The sequence below is a fragment of the Myotis nattereri genome, assembly GCF_964212035.1.
Source record: "Myotis nattereri genome assembly, chromosome: 1".
Lineage (NCBI taxonomy): Eukaryota > Metazoa > Chordata > Mammalia > Chiroptera > Vespertilionidae > Myotis > Myotis nattereri.
The window spans coordinates 26824308-26837892 of record NC_138075.1 but is presented as its reverse complement, the minus strand read 5'-3'; the positions used below and the strand labels follow the sequence as shown (position 1 = coordinate 26837892).

The window sequence follows — 13585 nt, the reverse complement described above, 5'->3', positions numbered from 1 at the left end:
AGGCAGCTGATCAATGTTTCTCGCTCATCGATGTTTCTAACTCTCTATCCCTCTCCCTTCCTCTCTGTAAGAAATCAATAAAATATATTAAAAAAAAAAAAGTTGAGCTACCACTTGCTCAGTATGTGAGCCTTCATGAAGTCTTAGAATTTTTTGCTTTCAAGGCCCACAATGACACGCAGAATTTATATGTTCTAGTAGCCCAGTGCATGAAATTCATGCACATGGGTGGGGGGAAATGGGGACTCCTCAGTCTGGCCTGCACCATCTCCAATCCAGGACCCCTCGGGGAATATCCGACTACCTGTTTGTGCCCGCACTTTTAACAGATGACAGCTCCATTGTTGTGTCTTTCTTTTCATGCTTAAACCCATTGGAATTAGTAGGTAATCAAAGTGTGTATACATTTTGGGGGGACACCCTGTATATCTCTAGTCAGCGGTGAAAGGAACCAACAGCGGATTTGGAACCCCCAGACAAGGAACCTCGCTCACTCCCTGCATGTCTCCCCACTCCACTTTCCACCTTCACAGGCAGCAGGAGAATCAATGTTTTCTCTCATTAACTCAGAAAAGCACGTCCTGCCACCAGCTGCCCAACAGGCATGCGCCAGAATCCACGCAAGCGAGACTTTGTCAGGGCAGCCTTTGCTCATGGGTGCTGGCACCCAAAGTGCACATTCCTCCTATGAAGTCGTCCCAACTATCCCACCATTTCACTGAGAGGATGGAACTCCTTGCCTCCTCTGGGTTCTTGATCTTGAATGCTGACCAAGGCACTTCAGTCAGGGCCGCCCACGCCCACCAGGTGTGTCTGTCTGCACCTGCTCCCGCCTCAGCACCTGCATTATTAGCCCCACGGAGGTGATCTCCTCACTGCACTGGCCTCTGCAGGAACAGGGCATCACCACTCCGCCCTCTCACTGTCATCTCACAGACACCCACCCTCAGCAGCCAGAACACACAGACACTCTCCAAAGGACATGAGTGTGCGGAGGGGACCTGCACATGTCCTGTGGGGGACATAGGCATGCTGGGTAGATGGAAGTGTGGTGGAGGGGCGGGAGGAACTTGCATGCGCCTTGGTCTGGGACTGTTGCTGGCAAGCGAGGGTGACAGTGTGCTGAGGGACGTTTGCTCACCAAGGAGGGAGGAGAGGATGTGCACACCGGAGGCCTGTGGCTTTGCAGATCAACAAACCCCCGTGGTGTGGCCAGGAGGATGTCAATCTGGCCCACCACGGTGGCTGTCCCTGCCAGGAGGCGGGACTTGCACAGCCACTCCTAGGCGCTGATGGCCTGCAGGCACTACTTCAGCTCTGCCTGCAGACTCCACTTGGAGTGTTCACGGCTGTCACCGCTGCCATGTGGGGAGTACAGGCCGTCCTCCACCAGCCCACCTCCCCTGTCCACAAGCGCTACTCTCCTGCCTGGAGCGGACCAGGCGGGGCAGAAGCCAAGCGTCCCACGCTGCCACTGCCACTCTTTGCCTTCACACACTGCAGACGGGCATAGAGTAACCGGGTTGGGGCCGGGTGGGCTGGTACGCCTGTCCCCATCCGCTTGGCACCTGTGCACGTGCACTCTGCCTACAGGCCCACCATCTTTGTTGGGTTAATTTGCATACTCATCCTGATTGGCTGATGAGTGTAGCAGAGGGGACGGTCAATTTACATGCTTCTCTTTTATTAGTGTAGATATTTCTAAGGATATATCAAGATCAAAGAGAGAATCTAAGATAAGCCTCCAGGTTTGAAGCACTTACTATGCTAACTCTGTCATTTTCCTAATTGTCATTATTTTTCTTTGGTTGTGCTAAACCTGGAGTATTGCAAATATAATGACTTCAGCCTTGCATCTTTATTGTAAAACTACACCTAAGGAGCCTTTGATCACTGATACGTCATTTCATAAGGCCTCTGGTTATTGAAGTCATAGTGTCTCACAGTTAATATCTAAGGAATTGACCAATCGCAGCCTGCCTCTAAATTACAGAAGAGAACAGGTTGTCTGATGTGTGCACAAAGACACAAATTTAGGTCAAAGGAAACAGGAAGCAATCATTCAGAAATAGTGCACTAGGACAGAGTGCGATAAGTGGTGTGTTATATTTGTGCCCTTTAGATGCCTCAGGCTTCAGATCAAGCATCTTTCTGAAAACACAGAGTCCAGATGGTGGAGGAGGGATGCAGCAGGAGAGAATCAGTCTGTGACACTGCAATTTGTCCATCTTGTATAGAGCTCTCATGGCCAGCACTTGTCAGGTGGCATACTAGTTAGTAGGTGGTCGAGTGATTTGGACCTTCATCCAGGATGGGTCCGAGTCCCTGCTGCCTATGCTCCTATCTAACAGCGGTGCTGCATTTGCGGTTGTCATCAGGATCTCCTAAAATCAAGGTTGATGACCATTGACTAACAGGGTTATTTCTTGCTGATGCATGGGCAACTGTTGAAACTAGACTCTCTTCCGAGGAGGGGAGAAATTCTGTCTCAGTTTCAGCAGCCAGCTGACCAGAGCATGTTAATTGTGGACCCGGTAAGATCTTCCCTCCTTCCCCCCCACTTTTCAGTATTGGTTCATGTCCTCACTAATCTGTTTTACATTTGTTGAGGACCTTTGGTTCCCCTCGGGCTGTTTAATTTCTACTACCATAACTTTGAGTGTGTGTGGTTTTGTCTTTGGTTATCATGCTCTCTCCAAAACGGTGAAAGAAGATTTTAACCCAAGGGTGGGTGTAGTTGCCCATCTAAGATGTTTCTAAATAGCATTGACAACTCAGGTTGTAGGCCATAACTACTAAAAGGTAGCTGTGTTGTGCTAAGGCCTACCATGTGTATGCCTTAAAATGGTTTCTAATTGGTGTCAGATATTCGAGACATTCATTACAGCTGGACATTTCCCAGTTAACGCAAGGGCAGAAATGCTAATGGTTAGCCTTAAATTTTTTAAATCCTATTTCTGGGGCTTTGCCATATCAAGAAAGGGCAAAGTTATAAGACAAAAGTAAGGGGGATGGGTGAATACAGCCCTTGTGGGCAAAGCTATAAATAAGTACATTTATCCATGCCACATGAAGCCTGCTTGTTTATGATATTCTCTTTCTGGTCATAACAGCAATTAGCACTACCACTAAATCAATGGCTGCATGTCATGCACTTGAGGGCAGCTTAGTTTGCTCTAGCAATGACAGCACATCTGACGCAGCAGCTACAATAAGAGATTCTACTGGGTAGAGCTTGATGTAATTTACAGTCATTCTTCAGGATCAATAGGGTTTTTGTAGGGGCCAGATTGGTGATTTGAGTGGGACCTGATAGAGACAACCACGCTGCATGTTTTGGTCTTTTTTTTTTTTCTGATACAATTTTAAATTTAATTTTACTCAAACTTCACAAAACCCAGACACACTTATAATTTCAACATGTGAATTTGGGAGGCACACAAACACTTAATCTATAACACACCCCAGTCAAGATGCACTAGTTTTCCATCACTAGAAAGTTCTCTCCACTCCTCCATTCCCAAGTCAGGAAACTACTGATCTACTGATTTAAATTCTATTACCAGAACTGGTTTTGGAGTGTTCTAGAACTTCATAAAAATTAAATCTTATATTAAGTTGCTTTGGTCCTGTTTCTCTCTATCCTCCTCATCATCATCATCATCATCATATCTGTGAGACTCATCCATGTTCTTACACGTATCAGGAGTCTCGTCTGATTTACTGAGATATTCCATCGGACAAATATACCCTTTTGTTTATCCATTCGTCTATTGAGTACTGGTTGTTTGTTTCCATTTGGTAGGATAAATTCATGAATAATGCTGCTATGAATATTCATGTGCAAGTCTTAGTGGGCAATTAATTTCCTAGGACTACAATCTTGGCGACATAAAGTAGGTGTGAGTTTCACTCTACAAGAAACTATCATTATACACCCTGGCTTTTCTATTCATGACATCTGTTTATACTTCCTTTCCATCACTCAGCCCAACTGCATTTAATTTTTAAAAAGTGTGAGAGAATCTAATTCTCTCCTCAAAATTCTTATACAGAGAAGCTTCCACTCTCCTCACCATTCTCCATTTTAATGTCATGTTGACCTATTATGTTCTAGGCTGGAGGAAAAAAAGCCACCGAGTGTCTTAAAATTGCCACAAAATCCACTGATCGTTTCCCTGAGTCTTCTCCAAGAGACCAGGGGACCTTTCAGCCCAGACTCCCTACATCACTGAGCACAGCCTCCCCCAAAGAATGCACCATTGTTATGTAATAGCTACCCCCTCCCCCTCCCAGTCTCTGGGGGGTGCCCAACCTCCAGCCTCTCTCTGCTCTCCTCCTGCTGGAAAAGGTGCTACAGCAGCTTTAGTCTGGCCTGCACTTTCTATGGTCACAGGTTCCCTCGCTCATGGCACCTGCCTGGGCCAAGGCCCACCTGACAGGGGCTCTCTGGCTGCCTCTCCTCTGGCTACTCCTGTCCCAGGTCAGTTGTTCCCATGCCCTACCAGGGTGGCGTTTCACTTCCTCTGAAATTGTGATCCCCAGGAAGGTGTCCCACAGGCTGGGTGGAGCTGGGGTACGAGGCCAGCTCTCCTACAGGATTCACTTCAGTGGCCGAAGACATGTGGTTCACATGAAGGTCAAGAAGAACGTGCTGCCCAGACATTTTCCGGTTATCACCGATAACGACCAAGGTGCCATGCAGGAGGACTACCCCTTTATCCCTCGAGACTGCTACTACTTCAGCTACTTGGAGGGGGTTCCTGGGTCCATGGGCACGCTGGACACTTGCTATGGGGGTCTGCGTGGCATGCTGCAGGTGGATGACTCGACTTATGAAATCAAACCAATGGAGGCTTCTTCCAAGTTTGAGCATGTGGTTTCTCTGCTTGTGAAAGAACAACCAAGAGAGGACGAAAGTTGTACCGTTGGAAAAGAAGACGCAGATCCAGCATATGAAGAGGCAAAGTTTGCTGAAACCCCTAGAGCAGCGCCCGTGTATTTGTGGTGGCCCCATAGAAGAGATTTAAAACTTCACTACACTGTTAGTAACTCATTATTCAGGAGCAGGCCCAATAAGACAGATCTAATAGAGAGAGTGGTGATGATTAACAGCATATTACACAGCATTTTTCACCAACATCTTCTGGTTGTCAACCTACTTATTTTGTGCATCTGGGACGATTCAGATCACACGGACGTCACAACTTTTAACAATGCGCCTAAAGCTATGGAAAGTTTTGGTTTGTGGAAATATTATAGAATGTTTGGTTCTCTCCCTCATGATACTACAATACTTCTTACGGGACATAAAATCGCTGGTGCAAATCATTTTGGCTTCCAAAATGGAATATGCAACCCCAACTGGGGGGCAATGTTTGTCTATGTAGCAAATGTTCATCTATTTTTAGGTGCCGGTATCGCAGCACATACATTGGGTCATATTTTTGGCATGCAACATGATGAAGCTGCTTGTAAATGTTTTCGAAGGACTTTCTGTGTCATGGCTCCTACGCCAGGTCTTAACGATATGTTCAGCAATTGTTCTTATACGCATATCCACTATCGATTACAAGGCTATGATGAATGTTTGGCTTACACAAGGGGACCATACGATAATTTTCCTTATGTAGCTCCTCGTTGTGGTGACAAGATCATAAATCAGAGGGAAGAATGTGACTGTGGCTCCTTGAAAGACTGTGCTGAAAATAAATGTTGTGAGACCAATTGTGCCCTCTCCCTTGGTAGTGACTGCAGTGCAGGAGAGTGCTGTGTGAACTGTAAATATGCTAATCCTGGATGGATTTGTAGAGAGAAGGGTGGCATTTGCGATCTACCAGAATACTGTGATGGGAAAATAAATACTTGTCCAAATGACTTCTATATCCAGGATGGAACCCCGTGTTCACCTTTAGCCGTTTGCGTAAGAGGAAACTGTAGTGACCGTGACATGCAGTGTCAAGCTCTATTTGGCTACAAAGTAAGCGATGCTCCGCAAGTGTGCTATGATACATTGAATGTAAGGGGTGACCGATTTGGAAGCTGTGGGCAGTCCTTCTTCAAAGGGGGAGAAAGACATAAACCATGTGAACAAGATGATGTTCTTTGCGGAACGTTGCACTGTCGTGATATCCAACAAGTGCCTGGTGGAGGTGAGCACACTACATTTCATCAGCTATTAGCTAAGCAAGAAATGTGCTTTGGATACGATACACACTTTGGGATAGACCTGCCACCACTTGCGTTAGTAATAGATGGTGCAACATGTGGGCCAGGAAGTTACTGTTATAACATGAATTGTACTTTTCATCAAGACATGGCCTTTGACTGTGATGTCAAGAAATGCAATTACAGAGGAGTGTGCAACAATAATAAAAACTGTCACTGTCAGAAGGGACGGAGGCCACCACTGTGTGAAAACAGCGGACCGGGTGGTAGTATAGACAGTGGCCCTCCACCTGACATAGAACCATCTGCTCGTGGCAGAATAAGCATGAATGTAAACCAGGGTCTAGTTGTACTGATGATTCGTTCAGCCCTTTTACTGTGTGCATTCATTATTGGCTGCATTTCATACTTAAGTACTGATGAGGATGAAGAGGACTAAAAACTCAACTGGTACAGAAACAGAATCCCCACAACTTTACTAAATGCTAACTGGAACCTACACAATGGGTAAAATCACATTGCACTTACTGGGAGAAATGCTCAATCCTCACTCTGATAATGACATCATCCTACAGCTATTCCAAGGTTGTCATCTTGAAATAAAATGACTTGGAAATTTAAAAAGGTCCAATGTGTTTCAACTCATTTTAACACGTCATATGTGGCCATATTGCTAATATTCCTGTAGATGACAGTAGGAACTCTTAGATCAGCGGTTCTCAACCTGTGGGTCGCGACCCCTTTGGGGGTCGAACGACCCTCTCACAGGGGTCGCCTAAGACCATAGGAAAACACATATAATTACATATTGTTTTTGTGATTAATCACTATGCTTTAATTATGTTCAATTTGTAACAATGAAAATACATACTGCGTATCAGAGATTTACATTATGATTCATAACAGTAGCAACATTACAGTTATGAAGTAGCAACGAAAATAACTTTATGGTTGGGGCTCACCACAACATGAGGAACTATGTTAAAAGGTCGCAGCATTAAGAAGGTTGAGAACCACTGTCTTAGATTCACTAGCATGCGGACCTGTACATGCATAAGATGTTGGTCCTTGTGTCTTACACATTCACCAGTAGAAAACCTTGTGGACAGTGGTGTGCACTTTTGTTTATAATGGTTTTCTGTAACTGGTTATGGGCTAATTTTTGTTATTTGTTTACTTTATTGCTAGTAAAGTAAGCATAAGAGGAATTCCTCGTCAGACAGACTGGGAGGATCAATAACTCCCGTGGCATAGGCCCGTGATGTCAACAGTAGAGCTACCACCTGCTCAGTATGTGAGCCTTCATGAAGTCTTAGAATTTTATGCTTTCAAGGCCCACAATGACATGCAGAAATTATACATGTTCTAGTAGCCCGGTGCACAAAAGGAGGCCCCTCACTCTGGCCCGAACCCTCTCCAAACCAGGACCCCTTGGGGAATGTCCGACTGCCTGTTTGTTCCCCGACTTTTAACAGATGACAGCTCCATTGTGTGTCTTTCTTTTCATGCTTAAACCCATTGGAATTAGTAGGTAATCAAAGTGTGTATACATTTTGGGGGAACACCCTGTATATCTCTAGTCAGCGGTGAAAGGAACCAAAAGCAGATTTAGAACCCCCAGACAGGGAACCTCGCTCACTCCCTGCATGTCTCCCCACTCCACTTTCCACCTTCACAGGCAGCGGGAGAACCAATGTTTTCTCTCATTAACTCGGAAAAGCAGGTCCTGTCACCCACTGTCCAGCAGGCGTGCGCTAGGACCCAAGTGAGCGAGGCTCAGTCAGGGCAGCCTTTGCTCATGGGTGCTGGCACCCAAAGTGCACATTCCTCCTCTGCAGTCGCCCCAACTATCCCACCATTTCACAGAGAGGATGGAACTCCTTGCCTCCTCTGGGTTCCTGATCTTGAATGCTGACCAAAGGCACCTCAGCGAGGGCCACCCACACCCACCAGGTGTGTCTGTCTGCACCTGCTCTTGCCTCAGCACCTGCATTATTAGCCCCATGGAGGTGATCTCCTCACTGCACTGGCCTCTGCAGGAACAGGTCATCACCACACCGCCCTCTCATTGTCATCTCAGAGACACTCACCCTCAGCACCCAGAACACCCAGACACTCTCCAAAGGACATGAGCATGCCGGAGGGGACCTGCACACGTCCTGTGGGGGACATAGGCATGCTGGTTTGATGGAAGTGTGGCGGAGGGGCGGAAGTAACTGGCATGCGCCTTGGTCTGGGACTGTTGCAGGCAAGCGAGGGTGACAGCGTGCTGGGGGGAGTTCGCACGCCAATGGGGGAGGAGAGGATGTGCACACTGGAGGACTGTGGCTTCGCAGATCCACAAACTCCTGTTGTGTGGCCAGGAGGATGTCTATCTGGCCCGCCACAGTGGCTGTCCCTGCGATCACGCACCTCCTGGGTCAGGAGGCAGGACTTGCACAGCCACTCCTCGGCACTGATGGCCTGCAGGCGCTACTTCACCAAGGCTCCTCTTGGTGTGCTCACGGCTGTCACCGCTGCCATGTGGAGAGTACAGGCCGTCCTCCACCGGCTGCCTCCCCTGTCCACAAGCACTGCTCTCCTGTCTGGAGCGGCCCAGGTGGAAAGGAAGGCTGGTGTCCCACCCTGCCACTGCCGCTCCTTGCCTCCATGTACTGCAGACTGCCACGGAGTGACCGGGGTGGGGCGGGGTGTGATGCCTGCCCCCAGCCGCTTGGCGCCTGTGCATGTGCATGCTGCCTACAGGCTCGCCATCTTTGTTGGGTTAATTTGCATACTCATCCTGATTGGCTGATGAGCATAGCAGAGGGGACGGTCAATTTACATGCTTCTCTTTTATTAGTGTAGATATTTCTAAGGATATATCAAGATCAAAGAGAGAATCTAAGAAAAGCCTCCAGGTTTGAAGCACTTACTATGCTAACTCTGTCATTTTCCTAATTGTCATTATTTTTCTTTGGTTGTGCTAAACCTGGAGTATTGCAAATATAATGACTTCAGCCTTGCATCTTAATTGTAAAACTACACCTAAGGAGCCTTTGATCACTGATACGTCATTTCATAAGGCCTCTGGTTATTGAAGTCATAGTGTCTCACAGTTAATATCTAAGGAATTGACCAATCGCAGCCTGCCTCTAAATTACAGAAGAGAACAGGTTGTCTGATGTGTGCACAAAGACACAAATTTAGGTCAAAGGAAACAGGAAGCAATCATTCAGAAATAGTGCACTAGGACAGAGTGCGATAAGTGGTGTGTTATATTTGTGCCCTTTAGATGCCTCAGGCTTCAGATCAAGCCTCTTTCTGAAAACACAGAGTCCAGATGGTGGAGGAGGGATGCAGCAGGAGAGAATCAGTCTGTGACACTGCAATTTGTCCATCTTGTATAGAGCTCTCATGGCCAGCACTTGTCAGGTGGCTTACTAGTTAGTAGGTGGTCGAGTGATTTGGACCTTCATCCAGGATGGGTCCGAGTCTCTGCTGCCTATGCTCCTATCTAACAGCGGTGCTGCATTTGCGGTTGTCATCAGGATCTCCTAAAATCAAGGTTGATGACCATTGACTAACAGGGTTATTTCTTGCTGATGCATGGGCAACTGTTGAAACTAGACTCTCTTCCGAGGAGGGGAGAAATTCTGTCTCAGTTTCAGCAGCCAGCTGACCAGAGCATGTTAATTGTGGACCCGGTAAGATCTTCCCTCATTCCCCCCCACTTTTCAATATTGGTTCATGTCCTCACTAATCTGTTTTACATTTGTTGAGGACCTTTGGTTCCCCTCGGGCTGTTTAATTTCTACTACCATAACTTTGAGTGTGTGTGGTTTTGTCTTTGGTTATCATGCTCTCTCCAAAACGGTGAAAGAAGATTTTAACCCAAGGGTGGGTGAGTTGCCCATCTAATATGTTTCTAAATAGTATTGACAACTCAGGTTGTAGGCTATCACTTTTTTTAAAAAATACTTTTATTGATTTTAGAGAGGAAGGGAGAGCGAGAGAGAGATAGAAACATCAATGATGGGAGGGCATCATTGATCATCTGCCTCCTGCATGCCCTTTACTGGGGATCGAGCCCACAACCCGGTCATGTGCCCTTGGCCAGAATCGAACCTGGGACCCCTCAGTCCACAGGCCGACACTCTATCAACTGAGCCAAACCAGCTAGGGGTAGGCTATCACTTCTTAAGGGTGGTTGTGTCATGCTAATGCTACCATTGTATTCCTTAAAAGTGGTTTCTATACCAATACAGCTCCTAGGGCAGTGATGGTGAACCTTTTGAGCTCGGCATGTCAGCATTTTGAAAAACCCTAACTTAACTCTGGTGCTGTGTCACATATAGAAATTTTTTGATATTTGCAACCACAGTAAAGCAAAAATTTATATTTTTGATATTTATTTTATACTAGAGGCCAAGTGCACAAAAGTGCACTTGGGGGGACGGGGGACGTCCCTCAGCCCGGCCTGTGCCCTCTCACAGTCTGGGACCCCTCAGGGGATGACCACCTGCTGGCTTAGGCCCGCTCCCTGAGGGATTGGGCCTAAGATAGCAATCTGACATCCCTCTGGCAGCCCGGCAGCCCTTGGGGGATGTCCACTTGCCAGCGGGAAGCAGGCCTAAACTGCAGTCGGACATCCTTAGCACTGCTGAGGAAGTAGGAGAGGCTCCCACCAGCACCGCTGTACTGGCAACCATCAGCCTGGCTTGTGGCTGAGCAGAGCTCCTCCCATGTGAGAGCGCCCTGACCATCAGAGGGCAGCTCCTGCATTGAGCATTTGCCCCCTGGTGGTCAGTGTGTGTCATAGTGACTAGTCATTCCCAGTCTTTCTGCTGTTAGGGTCAGTTTGCATATTACCCTTTTATTATATAGGATACAGGCCTGGTGCACGGGTGGGGGCCAGTTGGTTTGCCCTGAAGGGTGTCCTGGATCAGGGTGGGGGTCCCGCTTGGGTGCCTGGCCAGCCTGGATGACGGGGCTGATGGCTGTTTGCAGCTGGTCACACCCACTTCAGAGTGGGGGTCCCCACTGGTGTGCCTGTCCAGTCTGGGTGAGGGGCTGAGGGCCGTTTTCAGGCTGGCGGGCAACTGAAGCTCCCAGCCTCTCCTTTTTTTCTGTTTTTTTGTTTTGTTTTGTTTTGTTTTTTTGTATTCTGGGATTTATTTACCTTCTATAGCTGTCACTGGAGCTGAGAGCCAGCTCCAGCTCTGAGGCTGTGGCTAATTGAAACATTGTTGCCATCACTGCCACTCTAAGCTCTGATATCCCGGCTGGCTGAAAGCAGGTTTCTGGAGCTTGTTTAGCTTCTATAATTGCAACATTGTTTCTTAGACTGCAGCTCAGAGGCCAGCAGCGGCAGGCGGGGAACCTTGGCTTCCTCCATCACTGGAGCAAGCAAGCCTCCTGTTCACTTCAGCTGCCTGGCTGCCGGCCACCATCTTGGTTGGCAGTTAATTTGCATATCTCGCTGATTAGCCAATGGGAAGGGTAGTGAAGTTACGGTTAATACCATGTTTCTCTATTATTAGATAGGATATTTAAATGCCATTTAACAAAGAAAAATCAACCAAAAAATGAGTTTGCATGTCACCTCTGACACGCGTGTCATAGGTTTGCCATCACTGTCCTAGGGCATTGGAAATTAAAGAGAAAATAAACAAATGGGACTACATCAAAATAAAAAGCTTCTGCATCGCAAAAGAAACCATCAACAAAGCAACAAGAAAGCCCACTGCATGGGAGAACATATTTGCCAATGTTATCACTGATAAGAGTGTAATCTCTGACATTTATAGGGAACTCATACAAGTTAACAAAAGGAAGATAAACAATCCAATCAAAAAATGGGCAAAGGCCGAAGCCGGTTTGGCTCAGTGGATAGAGCGTCGGCCTGCGGACTGAAAGGTCCCAGGTTCGATTCCGGTCAAGGGCATGTACCTGGGTTGCGGGCATATCCCCAGTGGGAGATGTGCAGGATGCAGCTGATCGATGTTTCTATCTCATCGATGTTTCTAACTCTCTATCTCTCTCCCTTCTTCTCTGTAAAAAATCAATAAAATATATTTAAAAAAAAAATGGGCAAAGGACTTAAATCAGCGGTTCTCAACCTGTGGATTGTGACCCCTTTGGCAGTCGAACGACCTTTTACAGGGGTTGCTTAAGACCATCCTGCATATCAGATATTTACAACACAATTCATAACAATAGCAACACCACAGTTATGAAGTAGCAACGAAAATAATTTTATGGCCGGGTGACAACATGAGGAACTGTATTTAAAGGGCCAGAAGGTTGAGAACCACTGACTTAAATAGACACTTTTCAAAAGAGGACATTCAGAAAGCCAAGAGACATATGAAAACATGCTCAAAGTCATTAATCGTCCTAGAGATGCAAATCAAAACAACTATGAAGTACCATCTCACACCTGTCAGAATGGCTATCATCAACAAATCAACAAACGACAAGTGTTGGAGAGGATGCGGAGAAAAAGGAACCCTTGTGCACTGCTGGTGGGAATGCAGACTGGTGCAGCCACTATGGAAGACAGTATGGAGTTTCCTCAAAAAGTTAAAAATGGAATTCCCATTTGACCCAGTGATCCCACTTCTAGGAATATATCCCAAGAAACCAGAAACACCAATCAGAAAGGATATATGCACCCCTATGTTCATAGCAGCACAATTTACAATAGATAAGATGTGGAAATAGCCTAAGTACCCATGGATTAGAAAACTGTGGTACATCTACACGATGGAATACTATGCTGCTGTAAAAAAGAAGGAATTCTTACCATTTGCAACAGCATGGATGGAACTGGAGAGCATTATGCTAAGTGAAATAAGCCAGTCAATGAAAGAAAAATACCACATGATATTCATTTATGGATAATAAAGACCATTATAAACTGATGAACAAAAATAGATACAGAGGCAGAGCATCATTGAACAGACTGTCAAACTACAGCGGGAAGCCCGGGGAGGGTTGGGGGGTGGTAAGAGATCAACTGAAGGACTTGTATGCATGCATATAAGCATAACCAATGGACACAAGCCACTGGGGCGTATGTAATACTTTAAGCAATAAAACAAAAAAAAAATTTTTTTTTAAAACGTGGTTTCTAATTGGTGCCAGATATTCGAGACAGATTCATGACAGCTGGACATTTCCCAGTTAACACAAGGGCATAAATGCTCAGGGTTAACTTTAAATTTTTTAAATCCTAATTCTAGGGCTTTGGCATATCAAGAAAGGGCTAAGTTATAAGACACAAATAACGGGGATGGATGAATATAGCCCTTGTGGACAAAGCTATAAATAAGTACATTTATCTATGCCACATGAAGCCTGGTTGTTTATGATACTTTTTCTGATCATAACAGCAATTAGCACTATTACTAAATCAATGGCTGCCTGTCATGCA

General features: G+C 46.2%; 1 protein-coding gene across 1 annotated transcript; it reads left to right on the top strand.

Moving 5' to 3' along the window:
* Positions 1-4265: 4265 nt before the first annotated feature.
* LOC308515303 (disintegrin and metalloproteinase domain-containing protein 20-like) lies at positions 4266-6607 on the top strand (the record flags this gene model as incomplete). The annotated part of the gene is made up of 1 exon (XM_081085947.1): positions 4266-6607. The coding sequence occupies exon 1, from the start codon at positions 4409-4411 to the stop codon at positions 6605-6607; it is 2199 nt and encodes a 732-aa protein (XP_080942073.1). The 5' UTR covers positions 4266-4408.
* Between the last annotated feature and the right edge of the window lie 6978 nt (positions 6608-13585).